At 44.5% G+C, this 21967-nt stretch overlaps 1 protein-coding gene across 1 annotated transcript in view; it reads right to left on the bottom strand.

Annotated features, from left to right (window-relative positions):
* The window catches only part of nacad (NAC alpha domain containing), a gene marked incomplete at its 5' end in the record, with an annotated part of 50622 nt that overhangs the window by 8743 nt on the left and 19912 nt on the right, over positions 1-21967 (bottom strand). Inside the window, 6 exons of the mRNA XM_080425972.1 lie at positions 1694-1782; positions 4701-5003; positions 6712-6841; positions 7138-7367; positions 8503-13375; positions 15532-15846. Of these exons, the coding sequence (XP_080282098.1) occupies positions 1694-1782; positions 4701-5003; positions 6712-6841; positions 7138-7367; positions 8503-13375; positions 15532-15846 (5940 nt within the window). The remainder of the gene's footprint in view (positions 1-1693; positions 1783-4700; positions 5004-6711; positions 6842-7137; positions 7368-8502; positions 13376-15531; positions 15847-21967) is intronic.

The raw sequence follows: 21967 nt of genomic DNA, 5'->3' as shown, positions 1-21967 counted from the left end.
CAGTAAATGCACTGGTTCTAACATTCAGATCCTGGTGTCATTTGTATACATCTGGGGCACTAGGATAATGCATTTATCATATAGATTCTATATCGTCTCTGTCGGGTGTAAACCTCATAGGTCCCAAACTGTTACTTTTCAAGATTCAAATTCAAAAACAGCAAAAGTAGCAGATCTACAAGCTCGAAATGTGTCGCTTCGCGCCGCGTTTCGAGCTTGTAGATCTGCTACTTTTGATGCTTTGGTGTGACGCTGTAGTGTGATCAAGTAGGGCGTTGATGATTTATGATAGAACACAAAAAGTTCGAATATGGATATAAGAGGTTTCTGCCCGGCAGCGACGATATGATATGATGATTCGCTATTCTATCATACAGAACAGAGATCTATCATATAATCTGGGTGTGAAGGAGCAGAGCTGATCGGGTACAAAGCTGCTTAGCACTAGAAATCTAAAACACATTAGCTAATTATTCAGTTGCTAGGCTACGGCATGGAGATGAGGTGCGACACACTACAGACGGTGCACAGGAAAAATCCTCACGGTACAAGTACCTCTCAAATGGTGAGAGAGTTACTAATTGCTGTTAAATTAATAACGGTAAAAAATATATATTTTACCGCGTAGGGCTGCCCAGTGTATTGCAAATATATCAATATCACAATGTTATGAAATTGAATTCATATTGCATGTGTGTTTTTATTTGGTAGAAGTTATTATGTCAGACTGCTTCCATTACAATGTACTCTATGGGTCAACAGCAATGGTGGAAAGTAACTAAGTACATTTACTCAAGTACTGTACTTAAGTACAGTTGTGAGGTATTTGTACTTTACTTGAGTATTTCCAATTTCCAATACTTTTACTTCTACTTCACTACATCTCAGAGGCAAATATTGTACTTTTACTCCACTACAATTATTTGAAAACTTTAGTTACTAGTTACTTTTCAGATTTATTACATTATGAAACATACATTAACCACTTTCGCCGTATTTTATACCTAGGCTATTTGAAAATAGCCGATCTACAAGCTCACAACGCGTCGCATGGCGACGCGTTGTGAGCTTGTAGATCTGCTATTTTCAAACATTTTTGTACTTTTACTTTTGGTACTTTAAGTACATTTTGATACCAATACTTTTGTACTTAAAGGGATACTTCACTTTCGGGCCGGGGACACATTTAAAAAAAATATTAAAAATAAATGAAAAAAGTTATGGAAAATTCATGGCCCCCTCACACATTAGTAGGACACTGCGTGTCGTGAGGGGGCCATGAATTTTCCATAACTTTTTTCATTTATTTTTAATATTTTTTTTAAATGTGTCCCCGGCCCGAAAGTGAAGTATCCCTTTAAGTAAATTTTGAATTCCGGACTTTTACTTGTAACAGAGTATTTCTGCATTGCAGTATTGATACTTTTACTTAAGTAAAACATTCAAGTACTTTTTCCACCACTGGTTTTTATTTGGTAGAAGTAATTATGTCAGACTGCTTCCTGTACAATGTACTCTATGGGTCTACAAGTACTTTAGGATTAATTGTTACACTCTCAGAGTTAAAGCAACCCTCCCAATATGACTGTGTACAGTAATTGACCTTTCAGTTCTGCACTTGAGTGCAGCTCTGTTGTTTTATGATGAGTCAAGTGTTTTTTTTTTTTTAAAGCTCCTTCTCTCTCCGACTTACTTGGGGCTCTAAGGGTCTCAGTGGCGCCACCTCTGGCTCTTCCAGGTCAGGCACTGACCCCTCACTGTCCGACTCATTGTAAGAGCCCACTGTATAACACACACACACACACACACACACACACACACACACACACACACACACACACAGCACACACACGCACACACACGCACACAGACAATATTATAATATTGATTACAAATCTAATTGATGTACAGATACTACATTCATTCCCCAAAGCTGACAATATGAAGACATACATACACACAGAGAGTATCTATCTTTCACATGCACGCACACACGCATGAAGACGTGTGCACGCACACACACACACACACACACACACACACACACACACACACACACACACAATTTTACAATTTAGGCATTTAGCAGAGCAACTTATATACAATAAGCAAGGTAAACTCGTATATAAAATGCAGAGAGACAGTGTAGTGCCTCAGTAAACTAGCATCACAAGTAAACCAAGAACCTAGCATCAGTCTAAACAATATACTATCAAAACAATAATCTGTACATTGAAACTATAGGATACCAGGTAAACAACACACCTAGCATCGGTCTCAATAACCTGCTATCTAAATGATAGCAGGTCACACACACACACACACACACACACACACACACACACACACACACACACACACACACACACACACACACACACACACACACACACACACACACACACACACACACACACACACACACACACACACACACACACACACACACACACACACACACACACACACACACACACACACGTGTTCAGGCTGGTCCAGTGCATCTCAGGAGCGGGACTCGTAAGGCATGAAGAAAGAAGGCACTGGAGCAAACTCAGACAATTGAAGCCTTTCTTTTTTTCCTTTTCCTTTAAAATGTTTTTAAATATAATATATATATGTATTTATTGATTTTATTTATGTCAAAAGTCAAATGTTTTCTTTTCTTTTTTGCCCTAACATCTAGCCACCCCCCCACCCCCGGTCCAACATACAGAGAATTTAAAAAAACAATTACATAACCCAAGAATAATAACATAAAATAAACTCAATTGCCTGATTCACTGCCTTTTGCTATTATTTTAATGTTCTTTTATGCTTTTGCTTTTCTTTTTTGCTTTATTGTTAAATTAGTTGTAATTGTATTCTTGCTCTGTAAAGCACTTTGAGCTGCATTTAATGTCATGAAAGGTGCTATACAAATAAAGTTTATTATTATTATTATTAAAAAAAACAGAAATTAATTAAACAGAAATTCAACAGAAATGATCATTTCCTTCCTATCCTACCTGGCACTCCCTCATAGTACAGGCATATTATATGCACAGCCGTTCACTCTGATTACTATAACATGTGTTGACATGGAGCTTGTCAACGTGTCAGTTGTTTTATTTGTCCTGGCTGTAGCGTCTTTAATTTAGCAATATGTTTAATCATAAGGGCCCCATACATAGTGGTGGATACTCAAATGTTTTACTTAAAGTAAAAGTATCAATACTGCAATGTAGAAGTACTCTGTTACAAGTAAAAGTCCGGAATTCAAAATTTACTTGAGTAAAAGTACAAAAGTATTGGTATCAAAATGTACTTCAAAGTACCAAAAGTAAAAGTACTAAAATGTTTGAAAATAGCAGATCTACAAGCTCACAACGCGTGGCGATGCGACACGTTGTGAGCTTGTAGATCGGCTATTTTCAAATAGCCTATGTATAGAATGGGCTAAAGTGGTTAATCGATGTTTTATAATGTAGTAATTCATATCTGCAAAGTAACTAGTAACTAAAGTTTTCAAATAATTGTAGTGGAGTAAAAGTATAATATTTGCCTCTGAGATGTAGTGGAGTAGAAGTAAAAGTACTGAAAATTAGAAATACTCCAGTAAGGTCAAAATATCTAAAAATTGTACTTAAGTACAGTACTTGAGTAAATGTACATAGTTACTTTACACCACTGCCCCATACTCATTCACATTTCCCCGGTGATCCCCCCCTAAATTTAGATACTGTACATCCTGAGGTCTTTAAGCCATACAGATGCTTTAGGGGCCAATGTTGACTTCCAGTCCAATAATATAGATGCAAAGGCAAAACGATCTTTTATGCTCCTCCGAATTAATTGGTGATCTGATAGTACTCCAAACAACGTCATCTCTGCAATATCGTCATTGCAGAGATGACCTGACGAAGATGTACTGACATGGACACGTTGTCACATTTATTTCGATTGCATCCCGTTAATAAAAGAAAGGCTTCAATTGTCCGCATTTGCTCCAGTGCCTCCTTCACTCATGCATAAAGTCTAATTTGACTGTGACAGTGCTAGCTGCTGCATCAAAAAAATACGTGAGAGAAAGAATGAGAGATGGGAGAGAGAGATGGGAGAGAGAGAGAGAGAGAGAGAGAGAGAGAGAGAGAGAGAGAGAGAGAGAGAGAGAGAGAGAGAGAGAGAGAGAGAGAGAGAGATGACAGAGAGAGAGAGAAAGAGAGAGATGTCAGAGAAAGGGTGAGATGGGAGCGAGAGAGAGAGAGAGAGAGAGAGATTGAGAGCAAAATAAGAGACAGATGAGAGTGAAAAAGATAATTTGAGAGAGGTGAGAGAGAGACAGAGAGACGAAGAGAGACGAAGAGACAGAGACAGAGAGAGCCAGAGAGAGATTGAGCCAGAGAGACACATAAAGAGATGAGAGAGAGAGAGAGAGAGAGAGAGAGAGAGAGAGAGAGAGAGAGAGAGAGAGAGAGAGAGAGAGAGCGAGAGAGAGAGAGAGAGATGGAAGAGAGAAATTGAGAGAGCAAAACAAGAGACATGAGAGAGAAAAAGATAATGTGAGAGCATGAGAGAGAGACACAGAGAGAGAGAGAGAGAGAGAGAGAGAGAGGGAGAGAGAGAGAAAGATGCGAGAGCGAGCGAGGAAAGCAGGTCAGGCAGCAGTGTGTGCGTGCGTCCTGCAGGAGGTTTCACAGTTTAAAGGAGAACACACTCACAGTGTGTGTTGAAGGACAGGTTGATCTCCTCCGAGTTCCTGTGGCCGTGGCTGACTGGACAGCTCATCTGTCTGTCCGTCAGCAGGTGGGACGAGTAAGGCTGGATCTCCCTCTGATTGGAGGAGGAGGAGGAGGAGGGGGAGGGGGCAGGGGGCTCGGGCCTCTTGTTATACGTGGAAGCGCTTGTGTTTCCTCCTGCTGCCGCCGCGGCCCCTCTAGGCGGCTGTGTCCGCTGACCTGGATGAGGGAGAGCGGTGTCATCCTCGCTATCTGTATCGTCCTCCTCCTCGGCCAGGCTGGAGCCTTGGAACAACAACAACAACAACAACAACAGTATTGACTAAATTGACTAAAACTAAGACTAAATATATTGACAATTTCGTCAACAAATAAAAACTAGACTGAAATAGTGATGGACTAGTGAAGAAGAGATCCAGTAGATTACTAAAAGACAAGTCATTTTATGTTTGGTTGCGCTCGGGTGTTACGCTCTGAAAATAGCAGATCTACAAGCTCACAACGCGTCACACGTTGTGAGCTTGTAGATCTTGATGCAGAGTTGGTAACCAAATGGACCCTTATTCATTAGATCTTTAACTCTTGAGAGTGTAAAATGAATAAACATCTGCATTACTTAATTTACAAGAAGACTAAACAACTATAGAAGGTAGAAGAATTGTTATTTTGATCGACGTTTGCTGTTATCTCTCCTACCGTACCAACATCAATACCGCATGGAATTGTGGACAAAATCAAACGACATCTAAATATTGTTTGGGTCTGAGAGGCTAAATCTCATCAAACGGTGGTTCGTGGCTCAAATGCCAAATAAATAATGGACCTTGATTTGAAAAAGGTTGAAAACCACCGTCTTAAAGGAACAGCACGTAACTTTGCCCTGGGTTTACATAACAACGCTATCGTTGCTGTCCGAATGCCCTATTTGATACATACAACAGCGTCATACAAAAGCATTAAAAAAGCATAAAAACAGGTTTCCTGAAAAACTTAAGTTGCTATATCAGTGGTTCTCAAACTTTTTCATGTCAAGGACCCTAAAAATTATATGCATTTGGCCGCCGACCCCCATCTCAAAATATTTAGTTCCAGGGACCGTCAGAAGCAAAGATTTGAGTTACAAATGTTCGCTTTAAAAATATATATATTCAAAGATTTGCACAAATTAGCGTGGCACTTACATACTTATATACAGTATCTGCTATTTTTGAATAGCCATAGAAATCGAAAATGACCAACCCTCATACCAACCCTCTAAGCTCTGTCCTAACTGTCATGAACTAACGTTTGATTTATATATATAAAGCTTGAACATCTAGTGTTAAACAGTCTACCCTTGTTCATAGGTTCTATGTGACTTTGTCATGATGAACTCCGACCGCCTGATGCGAAATCTGTTACTAATGTGTAGATTTAGAACCTGAAGTCAGGATGGCAGAGCTACTGTATCTATGGCAGAGCTATCTATGGCAGGGTCATGACCGACCATGTTCATGTGATATCATTGCTATTATCCTGTTCTGGCTCTGGGTAAGCTGGCATGTATAAGGAGATGCTAGCCCTCTTTGTTCAATTTCTTGTCATACATAGTATCAATATGTTTTATTATCATGTATGTAGTAGTGTGCCCGATAGTAACATCAAGCTCTCACAATGGACTGTCTGTGTGTGCCTGGCGGGCCTGCATGCTTTGCCCAAGGACACCTTAGGTTCGTCTCCTCTGGGTAATGTCTCCGCCCCCCCCCCCCCCCCCCCGATAAGATTTCTTTGGGAAGGGCTGAGAGGCGCTTTATCTATGGGCCTGTGAGAGCTATGGGGCACTGCTCCTCTGACCGCCGCTATAGTCAGACGTGCATCTCGTTTGTTTGATCACCAAACGATTTAATAAATGGACGAAAGACAGCTTGTTTCATCTTTTTTATATTCCTCATCGTGTTGTTCAGAAGTAGCCAATTGAATGGGTTTAAATATCACCATTTAACAGATCACTCACCTGTCCTGCACCTGTCCTGTGAGCTCCGCGTGTGACCTGGCTTCACCTGGCCGTGGAGAGGGGACTGAGGATCTGGAACAGGCACTGAGTTTGGAGCCCCCGGGACCCCCTGCAGAGACTCCTGGGTGGGCTGGGGACAGTGGTGGACAGTAACTGAGTACATTTACTTAAGTACTGTACTTAAGTACAATTTGAGGTTTATTTTGTTTTGCAAGCACACGACTCACTCGGCTACATTTTCAAATAGAAAAACAGTACTTTTGACCACTATACATTTTTAGGAAGGGACTCTCAGGACCCAACTTACAAAAATATATTATGAATCTTTAGGTGGGGGGGGGGGGTGTTCTAATTACATTGGTATTACAAAAATGAAATGCACTTCGTATATAATTTGCACTTTTGAATACTTATAGTAGTATTTACTTGAGTATATACTGGCCGGGAGAGGCTGATGTGCTGCTGGGTTGCGGGGGACGGCGGCGCCACTGCCGCCGGTGGGACGGGAGAGAGCGTCCGGGTGCAGGCGGAGCGCAGCGGAGGGACGGGAGGAGCGCCGCTGCCGCCGGCTTCCTGCAGGGTGCGGCTGATGAAACGATGACCGGCAGCAGCGGACGTAGAAAGAGGATGGAGGATGGAGGGTGTAGACTGGGGCGCTGAGGGGGGTAGAACAGGGTTATTAAAACACATTGAGTGCCAAAACCGTAGATGTACGGTTTTGCAAACACACCCGTCGAGTGCCATAACCGTTGATCTACGTGTGTTCAAATTATTATAATTTTTTTTTTCCACATGGGGCGCTCTAACGCAACTTAGGAATCATCCTAGCTCCCTGTAAAATGGAATGGACGGATGAGGGCCCAAAAAAACGTCTTTTCCGTCCTCTCCAATGATAGGATCTTGAGAAAAAGGTCCATATCTCGATATCTTTTTTTACCGTGGTGAAAACGAGCCATTTTCGATGGGCGATCACTCTGCAATGGTGGATCGCGTTAGAAATATTATTGTTCCAGTTGTTAGACGGGACCCTCGACCATCACGCAGGGATGTAAACCCATCGTGGAGGCTTCTGCAGCTCTAAACAGATCAGCGTAAACGGTAAGAAGCGCTGGCACTGGATGTACCCTGTTTTTAAAAAACTCTGGTACTAAATGTGTTAAGAATTAACCACTTAAAGCTTATGGCTGACCTGGAGTCCCTCGGGGGGCTCTACGGTACACTATAGTGTCTTTTCTGTTTTCTGTTATTGCGGGGGAAAGCTTTCGCTGTGAAATAGCCAATCGACAAGCTTGTAGATCTGCTATTTTCCCGCGAAAGTCTTCCCCGCGATCAGGATGCTGGGGTTAACTAAAGACAAGTTAACGGAATAACGAAAACTAGAATTGGAAAAAATAAGCATTTTAGTTAACTGAAATAAAAATAAAAACGAGGCTTTACAAAAAAAAATATGACTAACTGAAACTACCGGTATATTGTCTGTTTACTATACTAAAATCATAGTCTTTGTCAATATTTCATATACTGTAAATCATTTAGCCTTGACAGTTTTAAGCCCTGTAAGATAATTTTTTTTAATAGCAAAATGAGCTGATCTACAAGCTTACATCTCAATAGTACAAATAGCAGATCTGCTAATGTAAAAAGGATTCCTGAGCTTGTAGAATCTCACACCTGGCTACCCCATATTACAATAAACTAAAACTAATAAGAACTATACTAAACTAAGCCTTTAAAAAATTAATAAAAATCAAACTAATAAAAACGAATAAAAAAATGCTAAACTATAATAACCTTGGTGTAGAGCAGGCTGGGACTCCTGGACAGGGGCGGGGAGGTCGTCTTCTGGGACTCGGGAGGAGGCACGGGAGACAGGAGGAGAAAGGGGAGGCGGTGAGGTCGAGGGAGGAGTCGGAGGCAACGACTGCGCGTCCTCCAGCATCGGGGAGCTGTGGCCACTCCCGACGTCATTGTCATTAACGTCCTTCATGCCACCATTCTGACCATCTGCAGGTAAGGGCCTATTATCTAGCACTTCCTGTAGTTTTTCTGCCTCTGGGTTTACTACTACTACTGCAACAGCATTGAGGTTTCCGGGGGTGTGGGTGGCAGGCTTGGGAACATGGGGGTTGGGGCACGGGCAGTTCTTCCCGATTCTCTGCGGATCGTCCACGCCTTTGCCTTTCCCACGTGCCCTCTGTGGTGCGTCTTCAGACGAAGCTCGGTTCGGGGGTTTCTGCCCTCTTGTGCCCGGGTCCCCCATCGAGCGGCGTCCGTCCTTGGCGGCTTTGGACGGGGCAGAAGTTTGCTTTGGATCAGCAGCAGACGGGAGGCCTGTGTTGGCACGTCTGTCGGTCTGGGGTGGGCTGTCTTTGTTCTGTTTTCCTCTCCGTCCTTTCTTAGCAGCGTGGGTTTCATCTGTGCAAATGTCCCCTTCAGGGGTGTGACGTGACGAGTGCTCCACTTTCTGTGCAGGACAGCTTTCTCTCTCCTTCCTTTTCTCTTTCTCCTTATCTTTCTCCCCCACACTCTCTTCCCCTTGGTCCTTTCTGCTTTTCACCCTATCTGGTTCCCCTGAGTTACTAACATCGCTCGGCAGTCCCGTAAAGGCATCTTCAGTCTTTGGTTGGTCAGTGTCTCTGTCAGTCACAGGACTGACCCTGCCCTCCGTTTTGCCCCCAGCCTGTGGAGCAACAGCCTTCGATTTAGGCTGAGAAGGAACATTTTCTACCCGCACTTCCTTGCAGGCAGCTGGAAGTGTAGCTTCCTTAGAAACTCTACCTGGTCTGGATTCACTGGATCTGTGTTTAGGGGTGAAGGACCCAAAGGAGCCTCCCAGCAGAGACAATGAGATGCTGGGCTCTGGTGTGGTTGCCTGGCACACAGGTGTGGTTGCGTGAGACACCGGTGAGGTTGCCTGACACGCTGTGTCTGCTGCAGGAACGGACGGCTGCCCCCCCGTGCCTGTGTCCTCCTGTGTTTCCACACCCGGCTCTACGAGCTTTCTTGGCCTTTTGGAGGCTGTGTCGGAAGAAGGCTGAAGCGGTGCCTCGTTGAGTGGAATGTTGGAGATGGACTCTGTCACGCCGACATTCCCGCTCTGAGGTCTTGGCTTTTCTGACAGGGCATTGAGAGTTCCACACCCTGGCATTGCCAGAGAGTTGAAGGCTGAGTCACTGTTGTTGTCATCCTGCTCTCGTGTGTTATCTCTGTCATCATCTGGTTTTAGGTTGCTGACGTCATCCTCTGGGAATCTGGAGCTGCCGTCCTCACCGCCACCGGCTTCTGAGATCTCCTCGATGGACCTCCAGTGGGACAAGTTGGATTCGGCGACTCCCTCGGCCACCAGTTCCACGTCTGCCATGCCATCCCTGTTGTTGTCTTCTTCATCTCCGAGAACATGGTCATCGTCATCTTTGTTTGTGCCAGCTATGATGTTGGGAGCCACATCCGTCTGCCCGCTTTGTGCCTCCGCGTCACACATCAGCAGGTTCTCTGCCACTAAATCATACCTCTCTCCCAATGACAAGGAGAGAGACTCTCCTGCTCCCCAGGCACCATGAAGTTCGGCCCCAGATTCTAAGGCCAAGCCTAACTCCACGCCCATACCTTCAGCCCCCCATGACCCAGTTCCAGGACCCATTCTGCTGCTCGTGTCCGTCTCAGAGTTCTCCCTCTTGGGAGAGATGGCAAGGGGGGAGTGAGGGGATCCGAGGATCCCTGGTCCCCCTTCCTCGGCACTCAGGGTGTTTTCGCTCAGGTTCTCCTGGGCAGGATCACATGGGCCATGCTCAGGGGTATGAGTCAGGTTATCGGCCAGGTTTAAGGGGCCCTCCAGGGAGGAAGACATGGGGATGTTACTGGGGTTGGAGCCAGGCTCCTTGGGGTAGGAGAGGAGAGGAACACCTTTGTTCAAGTCATTGGTGGCAGTGGTCAGCCCCAGATTGCGGCTGAGGGGAGTGCCCTCGGGGCTTGCGCTCTCCAGAGTAGGAACTGTGGCGTTCCCATTCTTCTGGTCAAGGTCCTGCTCAGACTCTTTGTGCCTGCTGGGTCCACTCGCGGCCACAGCCCTTCCAAGCTCAGGAGTCTTATGAGAATCAGCCTTGTGCAAAAAAAGTCTATCTGCCCTCAAACCCCTGTAGCTTCCTGGCTGAGAGTGTCGAGGCTTGATGAGCAGCTTGAACGAATCACTTTCTGGTTTATCTTCGGGCTCTTCCTGTGGTTTATCATCACTCTTTTTGTCATTTCCTCTCTCTGTGCCGTCATGCTGCGTTTGCTCCTCCACTTCTGGCTCTTGTACGTCTGGCTTGGATTCTGTTACCAGGGCGGGGGTGTTATGATCCGTTTTCTCCTCTGGGGGATTGGCAGGAGGACAGGGACTGTGGGTCTCAACAGCTGCAGGATCACTGGAAGCGGTGCCAATGTCAGCCGATATAACCGGATGATTAGCAGGACGTTGGTCAGTTATTGTGGCAGTGCGTCTGTCTTCTTTAGGCGGGTCGGAGGGCTCCGAGGACCCAGAAGAGATCTCCATCTCGCTCTCACTGCCACTCAGGCTGTTGGAGGACTCTGGCTGGGCAGGGACCGGTTCGGACAGTTGCTGTGGTTCTGGATCTGGATCTGGTCCCGGTTCCTCTGCACTGTATTGCGTTTCTGCAGGTTCTGCCGGACCGGCGGCCCCGGCAGCCTGTGGCTCAGTGGGTTCCGGTTGGTCCAGAGGCTTGGGTTCTGGTGACTGCGCGTGTCTTTCGGTGCTGTAGAGACGCTCATCCTCCTCTCCGTTATAGGAGGCAGAGTCCAGGGAGTCGTCCGTGTCGTCTTGGAAGCAGAAGGAGTCGTTCAGCGCCTCGTTGATGGACGTCTCCGACAGCGAATGGAGGAAGGAGGCGGAGGTGTCCTCCTCCTCGGTGGGGTCCACCGCTTTGCCGTCGCACTCGTCCTCGTCGTCTACGTCTCCCCCTTCCCCCTGCTCCTCTTCTACCACTTTCACCTCCACCTGAGCCTCTTCAGCCCCCGCCTCCTTGCCCTCGTCGTCGTCCTCATCGTCGTCCTGCTCATCTTCATCGTCATCTTCGGCGTCCGCCTCCTCCTCTCCGTCGGCGTAGGCGTCGATGTCGTCTTTCCTGTGGTTCACCTCCCCGACCTCGTTCTCCTCCTCCGTTGGGAACAGAGTGATCTCCATAGAGTCGGCCTGGAAGATGAGGCTGGTGTGGAGGGGGAAGGAGAGGAGCGAGGCCGGGATCATCCTCTCTTCGTCCGGTCCGTCGTCGCCAAAGGCCCCCGGGAAGAGCATGAAGGAACCAGGGAGGTCCCCGTCCACGTCCAGGCCCAGGTGAGAGAAGGCGTTGAGGGGTAGGACGGGAGAATCCGGGCTGAGGCTGTCCGACGCCAGGGTGAGGTTGTCCGTGTCAGGGGTCAGGGGCGCGGCGGCCAGCTCTGGGTGGGTGACCCTCCCCTCTGGCGGCTGGTCCATCTGCGCGTACAGTTCCTCTGATGCACAGGCCTCTAGTCGCAATTCCAGGCCTGTCTGCAGCATGGGGCTAGAGTATTCTATTCTCCTCAGACCAGGCTCCTCCAACGGGCAGAGTGAGCCTTCGGACTCGCCTCCGTCCTCCTGGGAGCTGCTGCTCCGGCCGCTGCTGCTCCTCAGAGGGGAGGTGTCCTCTGTCACCCAACGGGGGCGGCAGCTGCCTCTGGAGATCCGGATCCGCTCGCCTCTCAGGACCTCCTCTTCCTCGAGGATCGCGGCCTCTCTTATTCCCGCCCGGGAGCTCAGAGTCAAGCCCTCGCTCCGGCACAAGCGGTAGCTGCCGGCTCCTACTCCTCCCCTCTCTTCGTCTCGCTCCAGCCCTCCTCCTCGTGCCCTCTCCTCCTCCACTTCGTCTCCGATCTCCGACAAGGAGCCCACGAAGCAGGCGGGCGCCTCCTGCGCCTCCTCCGTGAGCAGCGGATTGGGCGAAGTGGAGGGCGATATGGAGGAGGTGTAAGAGGAGGCCCAGCTACCGCCTTCCGCTGTGACATAGGAGCCAGAAGGAGAGGTGAGAGGAGAACAGAGGTCCTCGCTGTCCGAGGGGGAGCCGGGGGAGAGGGGGCAGGCGGGGGAGCCGGGTAAGGAGCGATGTTTGAGGTGAGAGTGGCGGGCGGCCATCTTGATGGGGGTGGAGGGCGCGGTGTAATACAGGTCGGGGTCTAGGGACGAGGGCACGCCCACTCTCAGCGGGTCAACGGTGTAGGCGGGCTCGGAGAAGGACAAAGCCACGGGATAGGCCGGCTCCTGAGAGAGGGGCGGTCCCTCCTCTTGTCTGTCGGTCAAGTCGTCCTCCGCTGCGATTGGCTCCGGGGACAGAGAGGGGGCGGGGATCAGAGGAGTTAGAAGAGGGTACAGGAGGGAGGCCGGCGGCTGCATGGGAGAGCCTCTCTCCTCCCCCTGGTGGTCGGTCTGTGAACCCAGGCCCGAGGCCGGCTGGGTCTCCGGTGGTCCCTGGGGTTGGGGATCTGAGGACCCCGGGATTCCTGGCAGAGGGATGGCCTGGCTGCTCCGCCCACGCAGGGCTCTCTCTTTCTGGGACTCGATAGTCTTGAGCAGGGCCTCCTGGCCCATCACCACCCTGGTGTCCATGGTCTCCGGCTCCTGGTAGTCGCTCTCCACTTCGGAGCCAGTCAGGACCTGGGAATGAAGGTTTGGAGAAGACCATGTTAATGTTTCGATCAGGGGTCTTCAACGTTTTCAGCCCAAGGACCCCCTAGCTGAGAGACAGAGATGAAGCAGGGACCCCCTCTATATTGTGTAGGCCTACAATTGTGTTTCAGAATAAACTCGTTTTTTTTTTTACTGTTCTTTTTTCCCCCTACACCTACTGTATTACACCTCTTTGCCAAAAATAGCCGATCTACAAGCTCACAACGCCTCGCGCTGCGAGGCGTTGTGAGCTTTTTTGGCTAAAGTTCTCCTCAGAAAAGGGATGCTAGGGTTCAAGTGGTTAAGGTAAAAAAAAATCATATCACACAAAGATTTGGCGGACCCCCTGTAGTAGCTCTGAGGACCCCTAGCGGTCCCGGACCCCCTGTTGAAGACCCCTGGTTAGATTTTTCATCTACTTGTGAAATATAAACGTTTAAGTTACGTGTGAGATTCCATTTGTATCCCTTGTGGGTTTTCCTTTAGGAGATAAAGTAATGTATTGTCTTGCAAAGGCTGTATTCCAGACTCTCTGCGATTCTTTAATATTTATAGGAAGATGATCTAAAATGTTTATTAACCACTTAATCCCTATTTTATACTTTGGCTATTCAAAAATAGACAATCTACAAGCTCACAACACAGCATGATGCAACAGCTTATAGATCTACTATTTTCGAATGTCAAAATCGTCCAGAATCAGGGGGAATTGTTTTATTTGTTTTGCATATGCCCTAAATAGCGATGCCAGGGTTAATGTGGTTAAATGTGTAATGTGCTGTATATCTTTCTGTGTTCATGTTTAATTGATATATGGGTCAATGATTTACCCACGCCTCCCCTTGATACAACAGTGACACCTGTGTCCTGTCCTCTATAAATAGCTGATCGTATGTCCCTCAACACCCTGAAGGAAGACTTGTCATGTAGAAATATTGGTAATATTGATTCGATTGATTTGAGTAGATTGTCTAGGTGAAGGCTGAGGGGGAAGAAAACGATGGCTCTGCTGTGCTCGCTGTCACTTTCACTTAACACTGACCTTTGTGAGAATCGACCTGGTCTGTCTGGTCGCCAAAGTTACAATTTACAATTCAGGCATTTATTCAGAGTGACTTACAAGTGCAAGATTAGAGTAAATGGATTCCCAAACTTGTCCATGCCAAGGACACCCAAATAGCCATATAGCCTCTGGCTGCGGCCCCACTGTTGGGAAATGGCTTTTAGAAAAACAGCTACAAGCTCACAACACAGCTTTTTGCCTTTTCCCCCCCTCGATAATGTTTGAGGATGTTGAAAAATGTGGACACTTTTATTATCATCATCATCATTATATTATTATCTTTATTATTTATTTTGTTGTTATTTTTTGTATTAACATTTATTTTATTTGGGGGGGGGGGGTTATTTGATAGCAGCACAGAGAAAGAGAGAGAGAGAGGAGAGAGAGAGAGAGGAGAGAGAGAGAGGAGAGATAGAGAGGAGAGAGGATGAGAGAGAGAGTAGAGAGAGAGAGAGAGAGAGAGAGAGAGGAGAGAGAGAGAGAGAGAGAGAGATTTGGAAGGACATGCAGCAAATGATTTGTGCTTATAATAAAGTAATAAAGTACAATTTTGAGGTATTTTTTACTTTACTGGAGTATTTCCAATTTGCAGTACGTTTACTTCTACTCCACTACATCTCAGAGAAAATATTATACTTTTACTCCACTACAATTATTTGAAAACTTTAGTTACTAGTTAGTTTGTAGATTTTGATTATTATTACAAAACATACATTACTCACTTCAGCCCTGTATATACCTTTCGGCCATTTGAAAATAGCAGATCTACAAGCTCACAATGCGTCGTTATCGCGACGTATTGTGACGTATTGCTTGTAGATCTGCTATTTTCAAATTATTTTTTATACATTTTGAACTTGTGAAATGGGAAATTCTGCACAATGACTACCGGTACTTTTACTTTGGGTACTTTAGTACATTTTGATGCCAATACTTTTGTACTTTTACTCAAAGTGAATTTTGAACTCAATACTTTTACTTGTAACAGAATATTTCTTACATAGCAGTATTGATACTTTTACTAGTAAAGTAAAAAATGGGAGTACTTTTTCCACCACTGGTTATTAGTTTCAAATCACACCTTAATTCTTTCCATTTTGACAGGAACACGGTGTCCACAGGGTCCGTGGCCCCCCAGCTTGGCGGAAGGCCTGGGCGTGGTGTTGCCGTAGCGATGGTCGGAGCCCTCCGGTTGGGGCCGCTGGGTGACGGAGGAGCTGGGCGTGGCTCGGACCAGCCGCGGCCCAAACGGAGAGGTGCATGCTGGGAGCAGCTTCTGGGGGGTGCTGGGGGAGGGGGCTGGAACCGCTGTCGCTGCTCGGGGTGGAGCCGCTGTCGCTGGGGGCGGAGCCACTGTCGCTAGGGGAGGAGACAGCGGAGGGGTGTCTTGCCATGCCTGCAACACACCAATGAGATGAAATTATACGTGTGAAACGAAGAAAAGGCTTTGCATTATGATTGGTTTAAAAAAGAATATTAAAAGAACACTGATGAATTCAGACTGAAGTATTTTTGCTCATACAAAGAATCTGACCTGGTTGGTTGCTCACATGAAGCACACAAGGACAACAAGCTTATAAAAGTGACATTAACAACAGAAAATAAGGAATATGACAATTTTCTATTCAACATGCACATTTTCTCTAGGCCAAGGAGTCTGACTTATTGAAAAGAAGTATCTGTGCTAGTGTATCTATTTTAAATGAGCATTTAGAGTACTGTATAAGGTCAGATAGGATGAAACATGATTCATCCCCAGAGTGAAAATGTGCTCTACTCCTTTCAATGTCAACTTGATGATACAGGAGCAACAGAAGAGGTTAAGAAGAACCCAATAGCGTCCTGCGAGAGAGTGTGTCACTTAAATGCATTAATAAACGATGTACTGTATATATTACAAGCCCTGCATTTACATGAACATACGAGTCTGGTCAGACACTAATGTACCCTCTGATGCTACACTGAGTCATTGTCATTTGGACAGTTTCCCACACAAACTCCCACATTCATTACAAGTACGAACCCAGAGATGAGTCAACAGACAAGTGACATCAGCCCAGCGGGCTACAATAGTGACTTCATGGGGAATATATCGGATGCTCATCTATTCTAGACCATAGAGTGACTTAAGACCGGGAGAAGCATCTGTGTAATTCTTTGATTTGAGCCCAAAAAGCATTATTTTACACTTTGCCTATTGAAGTTATAAATAAAAAATAGCAGATATACAACTGCCGCGCTATGAGCTTGTAGATCTGATATTTTTGAGAAATTGTGAAAATGTGTGCAAATCTTATAATATATACAATTATTTTTTAAAGCAAACCATTTGTAACTAAAATCTTTGCTTCTGGGGGTCCCTGGAACAAAATATTTTGAAAGTTTGAGACCACTGACATCGTAACATAAGTTCTTTAAAAAAACAGTTAGGATTTAGGAGGCATTTGTAGAATCGGCCTCTGGTTCTCAATTTTGGGTCCGGGGACCACGCGGTCCAAATGGGCCGCTGGTGGTCCATGTTTTAAAAAAACTAGGATCATCCCTACAATTAAAAAGGTTGAGAATCACTGCTCTAGACTAGAGTCTAGCCACTAGGCGGCCAATATAACGTAGTTAAAGAACACAATGGTTCTCTAGGAACTCTTCGTCCGCAACCCTGCATCAAAACTATACTTTGCGTCCCGAAAACCACCCGTGGATGATCCAGTCACCGGTCTGTGGCCTGACAGAGACATCGAGAATGCTGAAAACATGAGGCCCTGCAGGCCTGCTTCAGTGCTTTCATTGGCCGTGTTCGAAGCTGTCTCCTTCTGCCACTCATCACCCCCAGGAGGTGGCAGAGAATGTCACCGAAATGTCACTCAGCTACTCATCAAACAAACACCATTTCAGCCCTGTTATAAAAATGTGTTTTTAAAAAATGCGACACGTTGTGAGCTTGTACTGTAGATCTGCTATTTTCGTATAAATTGTATTGGGGGGGGGGGGGGGGGGGGGGGGGGGTCAATGTATGTTTCGTAATAATAATCTAAATCTGCAAAAACTAGGCCTACTAAGCTGTCAAATAATTGTAGTGGAGTAAAAGTACAATATTTGCCTCTGAGATGGCAAAGTAAAAGTATGAAAATTGGAAATTACTCAAGTAATGTAAAAATGCCTTAAAAATTGTACTTAGTTTTACTTAGAGTAAATTTAACTTGTTTACTTTCCACCACTTTCAACCTATTGTTCCTATTTTTGGGCATGTTATAATAGGCAAAATGGTCAAAGAATGTTTCAGAAATAGTTTAAAATTGCTGATCTACAAGCTCACAATGTGTCTCTTCGGGACACTGGGACCGTCAGTATACCACACTGGACCACACACACACTATCATATGCTTAAATTAGTCAGAGACTGAAGGAACAGTTAGTGAATGAGCGCGTCATCTCCCTTCACTAAATGACGACGTCAACTCCATAAGCCTCTTCAGGAATGAGGGGAGTCAGAGATAAGAAATGACATGGAGGAGTGGAAATGACAGAATGGTGTCAAAGGGGAGGACTGGAAACAGTCCTGGGTCAGAGAGAGAGAGAGAGAGATGAGAGAAGAGTGAGAGAGAGAAGAGAGAGAGAGAGAGAGAGAGAGAGAGAGATTTGGAAGGACATGCAGCTAAGGATTTGTGCTTATAAAAGTACATTCTTGAGGTATTTTTTACTTTACTGGAGTATTTCCAATTTGCAGTACTTTTACTTTTACTACTCCACTACATCTCAGAGGCAAATATTATACTTTTACAATTATTTGAAAACTTTAGTTACTACCGGTAGTTACTTTGTAGATTTTGATTATTATTACAAAACATACATTACCCACTTCAGCCCTATATTACATTTCGCCCATTTGAAAATAGCCGATCTACAAGCTCACAATGCGTCGCATAGTGACGCATTGTGAGCTTGTAGATTCGGCTATTTTCAAAAGACTTTTATACATTTGAAAACTTGTGAAATGGGACATTCTACAATCTACATAATGAGAGCGAGAGAGCGAGAGAGAGAGAGATGAGAGAGAGAGAGAGAGAGAGAGAGAGAGAGAGAGATGAGAGAGAGAGAGAGAGAGAGAGACACACAGACACAGAGAGAGAGACAGAGAGAGAGAGAAGAGAGAGAGAAGGAGATGAGAGAGAGAGGAGAGAGAGAGAGACAAAGAGATGCAGAGAAAGAGAACTGTTCATTCTTTGCTCGTTTTTTATTATTCATCGTATTCCTTTCCCCCCGAAGCTTCCATTCGTCAATTTAACCTCTTAACCACTTGAGCCCTGGCGGCCCTATTCTGGGCATGTTATAAATAGGTGAACATCTGACGAAAATAGCAGATTTATAAGCTCACAGCGATGAGATTTGGTGTAGAAGGGAAAAAAGGAGGGGGACCAAGTACTGACCCCCTGGGGGACCCCGGTAAACTTAAGTATGTAGGGTTTACGTGGTTAAGCCCTATACTTTAAGCCCAATATACTTTGTTGTATAATGAATAGCAAAAATTGTGATCGGCTATGTTCGCTATTGTTTGAACATTTGGGAACATTTTAAATGTGAATGTTTTTCAAAAAATGTCCTGAATTTAATAATCAGAATAAAATCTGTAGGAAATAGTTTTTACATTTTTGGATTTTTTTTCACCTATTATGAGTATGACACGGTCAAAATAATGATGCCAGTGCTTAATTCCTTAATTGATCTTCATTAATCCATTAAGACCTTGAGGCCGATACTAAAAATGTTTTCTAAATCCTTTTTTTTAAATATAAAAAATATAAAAAATACAAAAAATACAAAAAATACAAAAAATAAAAAAAATACCAAAAAATATGAAATATAAAAACATTAAAAAATATATATATATCAAAATATGTTGTTCCAGAGATCCTCAGAAGCAAAATTTTGAATTACAAAGGCTTTAAAAATATATATATATTCAAAGATTTGCACAAAGTTTTCGCGATTAAAAAAAAAAATAGCCCTAAGAAATCTTAAAATGGCACACACAGCTGCGTTCCCGGTCTAAATGGATTAAGGTACCAACTTCCTCATAGTCTACAATATGTTTCCGTGTCAGTTCCACTGCTCGTTTGAAAGCTTTGCTTTACGGCCCGATTGATGAACAGTGTGTGACTGTATACGGGCATCAGAGCACCAGGGGGTTTATTGTATGCCGAGACCCACTCACGCTGCGAACAACATCGCCATTCTTCCACTTTAACTGGCCCAGAGCCCGCCATGACCTCAATCCATGTGCTGATTGGACATTATGACACTCTAATGGCTCAGCTCGGTGCCAGACACGCACGCACGCACACACACACACACACACACACACACACACACACACACACACACACACACACGCACACGCACACGCAACACACACACAGGATGTGATTATGCGTGCTCAATGACTTCTATCTTTGTGAGGACATCCAGTCCTCACATCCTAAAATATGATCAGTGTGGAAAAAGTACTCAAATATTTTACTCAAGTAAAAGTATCAATACTGCAATGCAGAAGTACTCTGTTAAAAGTAAAAGTCCAGAATTCAAAATTTACTTGAGTAAAAGTACAAAAGTATTGGGTATCAAAAATATACTTCAAAGTACCAAAAGTAAAAGTACTAGAATGTTTGGAAATAGCAGATCTACAAGCTCACAATGCGACGCGTTGTGAGCTTGGAGATCGGCTCATTTTCAAATAGCCAGGTCATAAAATAGGGCTGAAGTGGTTTATGTATGTTTTATAAAGTAATACATGTATATCTGCAAAGTAACTAGTAACTACAGTTTTTCAACTGATTGTAGCAGAAGTAAAAGTAAAATATTTTCCTCTGAGATGTAGTGGACGTAGAAGTAAACGTATTGAAAATTGGAAATACTCCAGTAAAGTTAAAAATACCTCAAAATTGTACTTAAGTACAATTTTGAGGTATTTTTTACAGTACTTGAGTAAATGTACTTAGTTACTTTACACCACCTGAATATGAGGATATTGTTTTTTGCTTTAATGAAGACCATGCTGGCCTTAATGTTGCAGCAGTAACCTTTATGGATGCAGCATAGTAGTCATAAACTCAAATATCTTTTAAAGATTTTATTTTTTTATTTTTAAATCCAATATGAATTTAAGACTACTTAAAGAGGTTTAAGGACCTGTTAATTAAGTGTGCATAGAGTCTTTACTAGTTTTTACAGTAAGGTCTTATAGTTTTAGGATTAGGTTAAAGATTAGTGGTTAAATGATCATGGCCGGTGTCATATATTGTTTCTACATGTAAACCATTTCCCGTCTCATTACTTTTAGATGAGATATTATGTTTGTCTCCAAAGTCATGAAAATGTTACTGAGCTACCCGAATAACACTGGCTAAATATTACTGTGTGGTTAAGAAGTCACTGAGGTATCAGTTTGGTTCATAAACCAACAAAGCCTCCAAGGACTACGCGATCTGCACTTTACAATGCCATGAGTATGCCAATATCTCCATGTTTTTAGAACAACAACAACACTGCCTCATCAAGTCGGTGCGGTGACTTTATACATTGTCGGATACTTGAATGTGTCCTTATCCTTAGATAGGTCTTTTTTTCCGTCTGACTTAGTCATTCTAATCAATGGGGGACAAACCACCTAAGTTGAAAGTTGAAAATGTAGATAGCTGGTTTCTGCCGTACAGCAACAAATTAACAAACACAACTGCAATGGTTAGTCTACCTGCTCTTCTATTGAGACATTTAGATCCTGTGTTCGAGTAGAACCACTATACTGTTTGACAAGGGGTCAAACTCAAATGTAAACAACTCGCCTTCCCAAACATGCTCTCTATTCTAGCTCAAACGCAGTAACCAATGTCGGTGCTCACGATGATGGACCTGCGGGCTCAGTACCTAGGTAGGTCATGAAACTTATGTTATTAAAATGCAAACCATAACATATAGCAGTTTGATATTTGGCCTATTGGATTACCAACCTCAAGCTAGTTCGAGCCTCTGCAAATTGGTTTCCATACTGTATTGAAATGAATGGCATCCAGTGGCTTCCCCGAAACAATGAAAACAGTTTGGCAGTCATGTCATGTATAGTGTGAGTTGTAGTCAACAGACTAAACAGACCAGAGACCACTAGTAATGGCCTGTAAGGTGAGATACTGTACTAACGTATTAGTATCTTAGGTTTTAGGGTTAGGACAGTGTTAGATGACATGAGGGTTACAGTTAAGGACAGAGGCTCAGGTTGGGAATTAATTTAGTCGAAGGATGCAATAGTAATACAAAAATATTTGTGTGTGTGTGTGTGTGTGACTGTGCGCCACACACACACATTCTGCAGGAATCCTGATATCACTTACTAGATTCCGTTCCATCACCCCTCCACCTCTCCCCTATCTCACTCCTCCACTCGTCTGTCTGTCTGTCTGTCTGTCTCTCTCCAACCTCTCTATTAGCTAGCTAGCTCGCTCTCTCTCTCTCTCTCTCTCTCTCTCTTC

This window comes from Gymnoscopelus braueri (assembly GCF_963280865.1).
Source record: "Gymnoscopelus braueri genome assembly, chromosome: 4".
NCBI lineage: Eukaryota > Metazoa > Chordata > Actinopteri > Myctophiformes > Myctophidae > Gymnoscopelus > Gymnoscopelus braueri.
The sequence above is the reverse complement of the archived record's forward strand: the minus strand, read 5'-3'. Positions and strand labels throughout refer to the sequence as shown.